A 13,593-nucleotide genomic window follows, 5' to 3' on the forward strand; every position below is an offset into this window, starting at 1 on the left:
CTCTTTCCAGGTTTCCATGTTCTCACTGTCCCTCCTTTTGTCTTTCTGACTCACGGGCAGTCCACCCTGGCCTGGGCGCGCGCGTCTGCAGTGTGCCTGAATTTTAACTGCATGCTCATCCTGTTACCTGTCAGTCGGAACTTCATTTCGCTGCTGAGGGGAGCCAGTCTGGTAAGTATTGAAATAGTTTAAGTCAGTTCAGTTGTTGTTACTCCTAACACAGGTGCAACTGGAGGCTGGAAAGACGGCAAGCAGGCAGGAGTGCTTGCCATACAAGCCTTAGGATCCGAGTTCAGAGTCCCAGAATCCATGCAGAAAGCAGTGTGAGGCTGTGTGTGTGTGAGACACCAGCGCCGTCTGGGGACAAAGACAGGAGAATCACCAGCACCCTAACTCCTAGTTCAACAAGGGCCTTATCTTAAGGGAATGAAGCAGAGCATGACAGAGTAGGGAACCTCATGTTCTCTGGCTTTGGATTGTGTGTGGGTATACATATACTCTCAATGTGCAAACCCATGCACGCAACTATACACACACATATACATATAGTTTTTACAAGTGTGATTGAAACATGTATTTTCCTATGAAACTCCCAGCAATTACATTTATACTTGTTGAAACTGAAAATTGGTAAATCCCGTTTAACTTTGGTTCTTTGCCATTGACTTTCTCTATGACACTGGACTCAAGCTTTTCCCACATGGGGAAATGAAAAGATTATGGCAGTTTGAATCACAATCTTTTCTGACTGAAGGGAGATAAGAAACCACTGAGACAGGGCCACTCAGAAAACACGCCTGATCTTACCATAATCACAATCACAGGACCCAGATTGAACCTAATGATTTTAACACTGATCGGTGGTAACCCCTTCCCTAATTATATTTATTTCACCGTGCTAATTACTGCTTTCCTCTGTTATTGAAAACAAGAAAAATAAGGCTGTCAGTAACCTTTATCAGAAGAAACACCTTACTGTGGAATCATCATGACTTGTGAATATTAGTTATAGATGCAAAGTGTCTTTCTTGGTGTGTTAAGGAATAGTGTACGGGTCGTGGAGAACCTGAGTGGGTGGGGGTGGCAGTCATTGCTTCTGTGTTCTGTATCAACAAGCTGACTGAGACACGGCTATAAGATTTATTTAAGAGCTCTGAGTTACAGTCAGAGACCTAAGAATTCCAACATTTGGGTTGAGCTGAAACTCCAGCAAAACAGCTAAAGATCTTTTGTTTTGTTGTGATCAAATGCCATTATCGCCTAGGTTCTGTGTTCCCACCTGAAGCTACATAGAGGTCTAATGAGCCTGGGTCTTAACCTCTTAGGTCTCATGATACTGTTAGTTTCTGTGTCCATTTCTGTAACTCATTTATTCATTTATTTTGACATGTTAGTGCTGCAGAGGCCCATGGAGAAGGCAACTAGACAAAAACCTCAAGTTCCACAAACTCGTTGCCTATGGGATAGCTTTTAACGGAGGTATGTCCTTACTAACTGTCTAACAGGCTTGGTCCTGTCTAAGTGTCTGACCTCATAGCTTTCTTTTTTTACATTTCTCCCAAGCTCATCTTTAGACAAAAGAAACTTTCACCCTGTATCTACCACGTGAAACCTTGTATTTGCTTTTTTTCAATTTCTAACCTATACTCAAATGAGTTTTTCTGTAATAATACCTCAAATATCAAAGAAAAGTTGGTAATATTTCCTTTTGTTTGTAAGTGGCTTGTCTGAAATGCAATGATAAATACCTATTTAAATGAACACTTTGCTATAATTCAGAACTAAAATCAACTCATAGACAAAACCTCACCCATGTAATAGGAAAAATGACAATTGCCATTTAATGAATGTTGACATAGATGGAATAGTGTTCTTCTTTGTGTGGTAAGGATACCTTGCTCTCAGCTCTGACATCAGAGGTAGAGAAAGGGAAAAAGAAAGGCATGTTCATATGAACTGGGTTCTGAATAGCACTGACTTAGTGGACATAAAAGAATCTTGAAAAATACAGATTGTACAGTCATATGAACTGCTATTTTACCCTTGTCTTTTAAGTAGAAATTACTATCTCTTAGCAAGTTTAGACACCCTTGAGGAAGAAAAAGAATGAAGGGGGAGGTAGCAATCAACCGGCTTGCAGTTTTGCTGGGAAACAAAGACATTGAAATAAAAGGCCACCGGAACGATAAAGAGTTATGATTCGGGACTCTTTCTCTCAAACTAATTTAACTATAAACTGTTTTCCTCATTTGTTTTTATCCTCTCATGCATAGAAAATAGCAGAGTAAAAGGAACACTCAAAACAAATGTGAATTTAATTAAGCAACAAGACATGACAGACGGTGCCGGGGTGCCAATTAACACAACTTTGGGTGTGCAGTGAGACATGTGGGGAAGATTCTCCCCATTGATTGTCTTAAACGTCAGATCAAACCAGCCCGAGATATGCTTTGCAGAAGGTCTTTGCGGTTTGTTAAAAAAAAAAAAAAAAATAGTGTAAAAAAAAAATCAAGTCCTAGATGAAACAGCTGGTGGCTGGAGGCCTGGGGATGTGGGTGGTCTCGCTGCACGTCCCAGGGCCGAGGACAGCACAGAGCACACCTGTGTATGCTTAGAGCCTTTGGAAGTCAGTGGCCACACCAGGAAGGAGACTCCGGCTCAGAAATGGGAGCCGTTTCCACACTTTGAAACAGTCAAGAATCAGAACTGGAGTCCCCTAAGAGCATTGAGCTCCCTATGGTTGGAGGCTTCCAGGAAAGGCCACAGAGCTCCTGGCTAAACTTGTCAGAGAACGAATTCTAGGATTTCTCTGGGCTGTCTTTAAAACATTCAAAATTCCCCATTTCTGCATTAAGAATAGAGATTGAACACAGTGAAGAGGCAAGAAGAATCTTATTACCATGCATGGGTTAAAGGCAGATTTTAAAAGAACATTTTAAAGATGCAAAGAAAATAGGCGGTCATCAAAATTCATCAGAAAGGGGCACAAAGCATACATGAAAACATGAGTTATGAACGGCTTCCTTCCTAAATCTCTGGGTATATATTCTTTCTATGGACCATATAAATGCATAGATAATATACATTGAATCTCTCCCATGAGCAGTACACCCTGATAAGGCCTATTGCCCTTTGAAACCCCTGTGGTCAGTGCTGTTTCAGGATGGTGTGAAATTTAGTGTGAGTCAATATTTGACTAGGATTATGTGACCAACTTCTTCTATAGCACCTCAATTGCTGGCCGAGTGAGCTCAAAATAGGCCTCTACAGTTCACTGTGGAATTAAAAGAGCATCAATAGCAATATAATTTCTCTACCTCAGTAAGATATTGCAGACTACTTCCAAGACTAAATCTGTTTGGAATCTAAAGGATACAAGGTCATTCATTCTCTTGCTGCTATTGCAAATAAGGTCAAGTCTAAGGCACAGCGCATGTCAGAGGGACTCCACAGTTCTGGCCAAAGTTTGTTACTTACCACACCCTCATTGCCTTTTCCCCTTGGGTACTCTGGAGAAGTGGTTCTCAACCTGTGGGTCACGACCCCTTTGAAGGATGCATATCAGATATCCTGCATATCAGATATTTACATTACAATTCATAACAGTAGGAAAATTATAGTTATGAAGTATCAACTAGAGTAATTTTACGGTTGGGGGGAGTTCACCACCACATGAAGAACTTTATTACAGTGTCAGGAAGGTTGAGAAGCGCAATTCCAGAGTCCTCTAACACCTTTGCTCAGATATCCCCTCTGCTGAAATTCCCTTTCCTTCGTGGTCCTCCCTGGGTAGGTAGGACAGTACCATACCAAGGACCCCCTGTCCGACTGCTCTTCTAGACCCCATAACTTTACCTACAGGTCTCATGTCACACTCCCTACAGAACTGTCAGTCTATGAGAGCCTTCTCTTGCATCTTAGCCCGCGTCGCTAACGCAAGAAGACGGTGACACATTTGGTCAAACCAGGGTGAGTAGCGTGAGAGGCTGGAGGAATTGGTAGGAAAGGAGCAAGACACAGACGCCCGAGCTTCATGTGGATGAAGCAGAGTTCGGGGCCTGATACTAATCGTTCAAGATTATAAATTCACATTCCGCTGCAAGGAGAAAAGCCAGGCTGTTCTCTCTCTCTCTCTCTCTCTCTCTCTCTCTCTCTCTCTCTCTCTCTCTCTCTCTCTCTCTCTTCCTCTTCTCCTCGCAAACCTCTGAAGGGCATTGGTATTCTTTCCAGCCCACTTCTCTTCAACTGCCGCTGCTCTGGGCCTCTCCTGAACATCTCCTGGGGCTCCCCCACAGCAGGGTCAGAGCTTTGTCTCCCAGCAAAATGCCCTCATCCCATCTTCCATGGCAACCAGCCCCACCGCTGTGGTTTCCAGCCCAACAAAAGCACGAAGGTGGAAAGAAAACTCTACCTCGTCCAATCCTTGACAATGCAATTACTGCATTTCACATTAACTAAGAAATGTGGCTGGCAACTGTGCTTTTAAAGGAAAAAAAAATGCTAAGCCCCGGTTTCATAGCTACACCTTGCTTTTCTCATTTGTCCTTCTGCTGTATTCACGGGGGAGCAGCTGCTGTGTCCCTGGGCTTATTTTATTAGCCTCGCCCATTATGCCGCTTTTCAGATAGCCAAGTGGCTTAATAGAGGTGTGTAACCTTGGAAGAAATGCATCCACAGAGAAGTTTGCATGCCAGCCTCTAATTTCTCATCCGTTCCCCTAGAAGTTGAACTGCAGGCTCTAATTGGTCGGATCATTAAAGGATGTAATTAGAGACTGGTGGATGGAGGCTAGGGAGGGAAGAGAAGAGGCGAAACAATGGTTTCTCTAATCAAGGGCATCACCGAAAACGCAGTGACAGGAGCCCTTCTTCCTGCCTGCCTGCTTGCCTGCCTGTGATAAGCAGGAGCCCCCTCCAACCACTAATAAATTGTGTTCAGGGACCTGTAACCTCACTGGTATAAAAACCGTAGTTTCACAGCCTTTACGTTCCTATTAATGTGGATCTTTCTGGATTTCCTGGTCCACGGCAGACCTTGAAGACCCCTCCAATTGAAAAGCAGTACTTGGAGCCTGCGTTTCCATCAACGGAGGTTGTAAATTGTGACCCACGCAGCTCTTCCCGCAAATTCTGCAACTTGTGTCTGCCAGGTTTCCGGGGTGTAAAATTACCCTGAGTGCAGCTCCCGAGGAGTTGCTAAAATTAGTTCGCAAACATCAATAAACAGAACAGGGGCAGGTTGAGAAGAGAGGGTACAGAATAAAGCTGCTGAGAAAATGATTTGGAGCACCCAAGGTAGAGACGGCCAAAGGCACACATTCCTTGGAATCTCACCCCTAACAAACTGCCACCAACCAGTTCACCACCCGAGGTGCTCAAAGCTCCCACAAGGCATCACCGGAAATCCTGCCTCATAGGTTCTAACGTGTTTTACACGCACTCGGCTCACAGTCTGCCAGAATGGACCCGTTCTCCACCAGACCCACCTTGGAAAGTCTCATGCAGATTCTGGCTTCGAAAGCCCTGGGAAGATCTGTCCCTAGGTCCTGGTTTCCACGCACAGCTTTATGAAGGGGTGACTAACTCCAGGCAGAAGGGTGCTAGTCTTGCTAGGTCCAAGACTCCTCTCAATTATACCCCCTTTCATCTGTAGGGGGAGGGAATAAGAAGGAAAGAAAGATATAAAGGGCCCTTTCTTGGGGCAACTGGCTCTAACTGTAGCCTTTATGATTTTGTTTTTGTTGTTTGCTCCTCGGTAAAAGTTCCTTATTTGAACTCAGAAGTTTACAGACCAATTGAATGTGCATGAAGAGCATTGCCAAGATAGCTGGTCTTTTAAAAAAGAACTTGGGTGAGAAAATAAAATTACAGAAAGACCCGCTTACAGCCTGGTACATTGGGTGAGTTATGGAACAAAGTTATTTTGAGCTTTTACAAGTATGAAGCATGGAAGTGTAGAGCATGGAAGGTCCACAGGGGCACACAAGGAGTTAATTTTCAGTCAGCAATATTGGATTCACTGCAGTACTGAAGATCTCCCACTTAAACCACTGTGAAGTTTTGGAAACAAATTGTGAATTTCACATCCATAGAACCCTTTTCAATGAAAGGTGCTTTTAGTGAGCTTCAAAGAAATACAGTTGTCACAGGCTGGAAGAGGTCTAAGATGTCATGTGGTATTATGAGTATTCTTTCCCTGAATCTACCCATTTTACAGATGAGAAAACAGAGGCAGAAAGAAATTAGGTAATTAAAAAGCATCCATTTCTGTATTTTTTCTGCTAGACACCAACATCCAATCTATTATGAGAGAGTATTTCAGTAGCAGAGGAGACCAACCACAGAAGCATCTTAAACCCATTCACTGAATAGCTTGATTGTTCATATTAAAAAGAATAAGATGTATAAAAAAAGAAAAACTACAGTGTCTGAAAAGGAAGGAAAGCAATACCTCTCCCGTAACCTATTAGCCCCAGCGGCCACAGCTGCTATACATATATGAGCCCCAGCTCAGATATTTCTAGTTTTCAGACATGATCAAATCTAAAGGAAAAATCGAATGCTTGCACAATCAAAATGGTCTCGGGTGCTTTTTACCCTGAGAGTCCCAAGACAACTCAGAGATTACACATTTAATCTACTTTGTGAAACAAAAGCAAGAAACATTTAATACCTAACTTAAAAGCACAGGAGAACTACAGGGTGGCATAGTCCTAGCAGAGCCCCTTAGAGGCCTTGTGAGATGGCTGCGTCTCCTTCTCCACATCGCTAGTGTCTTCAGCTCCGGTAGAAGAGATGTGGCAACAGGAGTGAATCAGTAGCTCCAGGTCCTAATTTATCTGTCCCACATACTTAAACGTAGTTTAACATTGTCAGATACCCACGTGGAAATCAACCTAACAGGGAACAGATTTAAATCAACAATTCATTCCAAGGGAAAGAAGTGCTATAAAAACAGGTGAAGATGAAAGAGAATTCATTCATTGCTTTTTTAAATTTTTTTTGTGATTGTTGGTATAGATGATTCATTAGTAAATCAATCCTATAATATAATATGAAAATCAGTTTCTGAGCCTGTGATATGGGAATGCCCCCAGTCCCTGTCTCTATGGAGGGAGAATGATTTTTGTTGTTTTTGTTAATCTTGTATCAGGCACTTTGCTGAAGGTATTTATCAGCTGTAGGAGTTCCCTGGTAGAATTTTTGGGCTCGCTTCTGTATACTATCATACCATCTGTAAAGAGAAATACTTTGACTTCTTCCTTTCCGATTTGAATCACCTTGATCTACTTTAGTTGTCTTGTTTCTAGCTAAAACTTCAAGCACTATGTTAAATAGATATGGAGAAAGTAGACAATCTTGTTATGATGTATTTGGTGGAGGTCCCTGGAAGGATTGTTCTTTTCTGAGGGGAGGTGAAGATGGGGATGGATCTGGGAAAAGGAGAAGCGGGGAAGGGGGGAGGCTGGGGGGAAAGGAGGGAGGGGAAACTACAGTATAATATGAGTGTAATATGAGTGAATAAATAAAAAAGGAAAAAAAAGAGAAGATGCTGCTAAATAAGAGATGGCATTTCTGAATAATTGTGCAACTATACCCACAGACATCAAAACAGCAGCAATATTCTCAGAAGCTCTGTGTGTGTGTGCGCACACGTGCATACATGAACACATGCGTATTGGGAAGCCAGAAGTTGGCATTGAGTGTCTTCCTCAGTTGTTTTCTAACTTTTTGAGACGGACTTCCTCCCTGAGCCTGGAGTTCACCATATGTTTTGGATGGACTGCCTAGCCAGCAGTTCCAAGTATCTGCCTTTTTCCTCTCCACTCTGCCCACACAGTACCAAGGTCGTAAATCTACACTGCTGTGCTCAGCTACTACACAAGTGTTAGGGATAGAACTCCAGTCTCCATGCTTACATGGCAAGCCCTTTGCCAACTGAGCTATCTTTCCTACCCCCAATATTCTCGGGAGGAGCTTGATTTCGCTTGCCCTTCTTTCTTCCACACCTCCAGCCCTCGAGGACAACCACGGAGGAAGCTGTGACACACCCACAACTATAATAGTCGCTGCCACAACTACTTCTTCCCACCACAGACCAGAGGCAGGAAGGCGGGAAGTAACTGTATCCTGTGTAGAGCCCTGCACGCACACTTAGGACTGATCCCAACAGCGTGCGTCAACTGGCCGTGCAGCTGGGTCTCCATGGAGATGCTGTGACTGCTGGCTTCCCAACAGGGTTCCCAAGCCAGGAAAGAGCAGCATGTGTGCATAATCCCCGGGCCAGATCATACTGTTTCCTTGAATTTGTCCTCCTCACCTAAAATTTAAACATACCAACTCTCAGACCTCGATAGCACACTTTACTTAAGAGGACAGAAAGAATATATTTGGTTCCCCAAATACAGGCTCATTTCAATTCTGTGAGAATCATCTATGCAAATATATGTGTGTGTGTAGTTGCATCAGCACATAGATATGTATATACATACATACATACATACATACATATTAAAACATGTGAAGAGAACAAAAAATATGTCTGAAAAAATGCAAAGACAGTATCTCCCTGGTGTCAAATGGCTTGTCAAGTAAACATACATTGCTGTTTGTATGTTAGGATACTAAGATACATAGTATCCTATGTATAATTCTTTCTGATTTCTTTAGGCAGCTTCATGTTTCTGTATCCATAACTATACCATCTTTCCTTAAGAATTACACTGTAAGGTATATTATCTTGTATTGTGTTGTATATTGTCTAGGACTACCATTGAGCCATGATGAAACACTGTGGCCAACAAAGCAAGTTGGGGAAGAGAGTAGGGGAAAAGAAAGGAGAGGGGGTTAGGGAAAGGGTTTATTTGTCTCCATCATTGAAGGAAGTCAGGGCAGGACCTCACACAGGGCAGGAACCTGGAGGGGGAAGGAGATGTAGAGGCTGTGGAGGGTGCTCCTCATGGCTTGTGCTTTCTTACAGAAGCCAGGACCACCAGCCCAGAGACTCCACTCACCATGGAGCAGGCCCTCTCACACCAAGCACTCATTAGGAAAAGGCCCTACAAACTGGCCTACAGCCTGATCTAGTGGAGGCATTTTCTCAGCTGAGCCCCACCCCCTCTGATGACCCTAGTTTGTGTCAGGTTGACGTAAAACTAGCCAGCAAAATAGCCATTTCTTAATATCATGACTTACATCACTTCCAAAATGATTACATATTTAAAATTAAATCATGGTGAATTGAGATTACTTTATTTCTTAATATAATTAAAACACGTGCGGGTAAGCCATACACCATATGTTCCACCCCATTCAAGACGCTGGGAAAGATGCGCAAATAAATCACTTTTCCTTGTAGACTGCCAAAACCAGAACAGAGAAACTTAAGGTAGCACCACAGTGTTTCGGAAGGACTACAGGAGAGGGCTTTGATGCAGCCTATGTCTGATATGTCCCCATCCTCAGTCATCCACGCTGTGGCCCACGTGTTCAACCTGGAGCGCTACCACCTGGGGCAGGCCCAGGATGCCGAAGGACTGCTGGCTGCGCTTTCCAAACTTGGCAATGCCCCAAACGAGAGCTACCTCAATCCCATCCGTACCGTGTATACGGTGAGTTCGCATTTGCATGTTAACCAGCCTCACTGCTGCAGAATCGCCTCTCTTCCCGTCCCTATATCAAGAGCAGTAGATTTCAAAAGCTTTACATAAAAGAGCTGGATAAAAGAGGTTTCTGCCAAATGCTAATATCAATTTCACCTTTCTTTTTTAGCCGCAAGTTTTCTAGCCATTAATGTGGCTGGAAGGATGTGAGCAAGGAGAAAAACATGCTCCACTTAATTAATTAATAGTGAAAATATATATGTGATATTTTAGGAATGCAGAAACCTGTTAAAGCCTTAATATTGTGAATTTTAAAAGCAGCTCCTGATCAGATTTCCCTCGCTGATGTTAGATTCACAAAGCGTATGCCATCCAAACCCAGAAATGATAGATTGGATGCTTTGTTTTCAACCTGCAAATTATTTTTCTGGGTCTGTTCTCTGTGCCTCATATTCCGGCACACGTGTGAACTGCTGGTTTGCCAAACCAAACGCTGACTGAAGAAGGTCATTGCAGAATGACAGCTGTGGCTGGCAACACCATCAATGCTAATATCTAGGTGCACAGAGCAACAGTGTCTCTGAAAAGAAAGATAAAATCAGACACAGCATCTTATCCTTACAGGTGAAGGCCTCCTCTCCCTCTAGTCACCCTGACATCTCTCCTGTTGATTCATCTAAACATTTTCCAAGAACTACCATATTGGAATAGAGACCAGATTTTTTTTTTAAAAAATCTGTTTTCCAAAAAAATGTCTTAAGGCCCTACACTCCACCAATAGGACTCTCTCTGGTTGTTATTACCTAGGCCTTCTCTATAAGCGACGGTTTTGCTCATATTCCTTTACTTGAGAAGGAAAATTCAGATTCTACTTAGGAAAAAAAAAATTTCCAAGAAAAATTCTTGATTTTCTTATGAAGGCTTACAGTATCAGGCCATTAATAAACTGAATTCCCTTCTCTTAACTAACATCAATTAAGTTCACAAATTTCATTGCTACAAATCAAAACTACAGATGCCCTAAGCATTCAGAAATACCTTTAATACCATTTCACTGAATCTCAGAATTTATCTGGCCACCTGTTTGGGTCTACATTTTTCCCCACTAAGGCTTTACATAATTCACTGCTCACAAGAGACCCAAGAATAAATCTCAACATCTTGAAGAGACTATGCAATAAATAGTATTTATTATAAATAACCTTTAAAGCAATTTAACAAGCTAATTAAGTTACTCCAAACACAGTTGTTTCAAATTTTTAGAAGCAATATACTTTGTAAGTACTAATTAAGCTCAGAAGCCCCTCTAATTTGGGTATTTGGAGAGATGATTATCAATAACTTGAAACATGCATTAAATCAATTCATAGGTAATGGCAGTGAGTGCAGACCTGCCCAGAAGTCTACTGCAAGGAAGAGAGAAGAAATGTGCTTTAATAGTCAAAAAATAATGATTTGAACTTAGCACATCACGTGCTGTAAATTGACTTGTAAAGTGCCTGAGTATATCTACAAAAAATATTTTAAATGTTTTACGTATACTCTCTTTCAAATTTATTCCACTCTTCTTCTATTCTGTAAAAAGAAGAAAATAAACAATGGAGAAGTCCCTGTCCAAATTACTTCCAGATCTCAAAGCAGCCTAAATTAATGAGGTTTTACTGACAAAAGATATAGTGTAAGTTTATTGAGTTGGTAGTTGGCTCAGAGATGGGAACACAGGGTATGAATACTAATGACTAAGCAAGAATATGGAAACTCACAAGAAAAACAAAATGTTTTGCAGTAATGTTCTAAAAGGCTATTTAACTGTCCCTTGCACTCGTGGGTCAGAATCCTGCCCTTTGGGGAGTACCCGCCAGATAAAAATATCTGTAACCATATTGATCACAGAGGATTTACCAAGCCTTATTCCAAGGCCCCTGAGGTAACGTGAAGGAAACGCAAGTCATCGTTCCTTCCAATTAAAAAGCTAGAGCAAGGCATAACCGCCAAGGGAAAAGAGCATGCAACTGCTTTCTTAGGAGTGCCCCTAAGGAAAAGCTCCGCTCAAAAAAGTGTTTATTAATGTTAAGATGAAATTAGGCTTGGTGAGCCACAACTTTTAAGCTTAAAAATTAAAAACTTGAAACTTGAGCTTATTCTGAAGCACTCTTGTTCTTCGAAAGCTTTCTAGCACCAACTCAAAAAGTAGCTTTGACAAGAAGATTAATTCAAGCAAATGGAAAATATGTGCTTAATGGCATGGTATTTTATAAAGTTTGAGTAAAGTAAATATCCATGGTGAGAGAGGGGAGGAAGTAAGAATTTACCATGATGGTTTCTTGAAATGTACCTGGACTTTGGTGAAATGCACCTGGTCCTGTGTGTTGGCACAGAACACCCTAAATTGCTCTTTGCTTGGATCCTCTAGTACTGATCCTAAAAATGCAAAAACCCAAAATATTAATTTGCTCGTACTTTGTGTACTTAATTTGTGTCTCCTAGAGCACGACCATCGATCTATTAATGACAGTCTCTGGGATTACTGGCCTGGTGATCTCTGTGGCTTTGATCTTGATCATGACCTCTTCAACTGAGTTCATCAGACAGTCCTATTATGAGCTATTCTGGTATATACACCATATTTTCATCATCTTCTTCATCAGTCTGGCCATCCATGGAGCAGGGTAAGTCCCTGTTAGATTCAGGGTGTTCGGACCAGTGTCTCTGTATATACGTTTCCCAGCTATTGAGAACGGAGCATCCATGAACATTGTTGAGCAAGTACTTGTGCTGCAGAATGTCAAGTTCTTTGAGCACACGCCAAGGAGCGGCATAGCTGGGTGGTATGAATAATCTAGCTTTAGCTTGTGAGGATTCTCCACATTTATTTCTATAAAGTCTGCACCAGTTTACAATCCCATCAACAGCTTCCTTTCCCCCACATCCTCACCAGCATTTTCTGTCAATTGTTTTCTCAGTCTTAGCCATTCTGACAGGCATTAGATGGATTCTCAAAGTCATTTAATTTGCATTTCTCTAACTGGTAAGGATGTTAAAGGCCTTGAGATATTTCTTATCTGTTTTCATTTCTTCTTTTGAGATCTCTCTGTTCTGATCTGTGGCCCATTTTTAAATTGCATTGTTTGTTTTCTTAACTCTGGTTTTTCAATTCTTAGTATCCTGTGGACATTAATCCACTCTCAGGTGCATAGACTGCAAACACTCCCTCTTACCCTGTAGCTTTCCTCTTCACCTTATTGTTTTCTTTGCTACACAGAGCTTTTTAGTTTTCTAAAGTCACATTTGTCAATGATTGGCCTTAATTCCTGAGTGAAAGAAGTTCAGAAAGTCGAGGATTCTGCCTATGTTTTCTTCTAACAGTTTCAGTGTTTTTGTGTTTCACACTGAGATTTTGATCCATTTGAAGCTGATATTTGCACAGGGTAGTACATACGGGTCTCATTTCATTCTAGACATCCAGCTCTCCCAGCATCAGTTGTTAAAGATGCTGTGTTTTCTCCAGTGCATGCATTTTGGCATCTTTGTCAAATCCAAGATGTGTTGATTATGTGTAGTTTTATTTGAGTGTTCTATTTTTCCATTGGTCTGCATGCCTGCTGTGTGTCAGTACCATGGCCCTCTTAATGCTGTGTCTCTGTAACGTAGTTTGAAATGTGGTGTGGCAATCCCCCTAGCATTGTCTTTTTTCCTCAGAACCACATTGGCTAACCAGGCTTTTTGGTGGTTCCATATGAATTTTAGGATTTTTTTTCCTATTTCTGTCAACAACATCATGAAAATTTTGATTAGGGTGTGCAGAATCTGTAAACTGCTCTCGCCATTTTCACAACATTAATCCTACCAACCCATGAACATGAGCGGTCTTTCCATTTTCTAGTGTCTTCTTCCTTTTCCTTTCTTCAGAGATTAATACTTTCACTGTGGAGGTCTTTCATCTCCTTGGCTAAGCATTTTTTATACTATTGCTAATAGGAGTGATTTAACAA

General features: G+C 41.7%; 1 protein-coding gene and 1 long non-coding RNA gene across 2 annotated transcripts in view; one reads left to right on the top strand and one right to left on the bottom strand.

Annotated features, from left to right (window-relative positions):
* LOC132649469 (uncharacterized) overlaps positions 1-5,621 on the bottom strand; it is a 77,014-nt gene extending 71,393 nt beyond the window's left edge. Inside the window, exon 1 of the long non-coding RNA XR_009587914.1 lies at positions 5,486-5,621. This is a non-coding gene — a long non-coding RNA (uncharacterized LOC132649469). The remainder of the gene's footprint in view (positions 1-5,485) is intronic.
* The window catches only part of Nox3 (NADPH oxidase 3), a 54,749-nt gene that overhangs the window by 776 nt on the left and 40,380 nt on the right, over positions 1-13,593 (top strand). Inside the window, exons 3-6 of the mRNA XM_021649127.2 lie at positions 61-171; positions 1,395-1,479; positions 9,465-9,610; positions 12,089-12,270. Coding sequence (XP_021504802.1) covers positions 61-171; positions 1,395-1,479; positions 9,465-9,610; positions 12,089-12,270 — 524 coding nt within the window. The remainder of the gene's footprint in view (positions 1-60; positions 172-1,394; positions 1,480-9,464; positions 9,611-12,088; positions 12,271-13,593) is intronic.

Source organism: Meriones unguiculatus, chromosome 20 (genome assembly GCF_030254825.1).
Source record: "Meriones unguiculatus strain TT.TT164.6M chromosome 20, Bangor_MerUng_6.1, whole genome shotgun sequence".
Classification (NCBI taxonomy): domain Eukaryota; kingdom Metazoa; phylum Chordata; class Mammalia; order Rodentia; family Muridae; genus Meriones; species Meriones unguiculatus.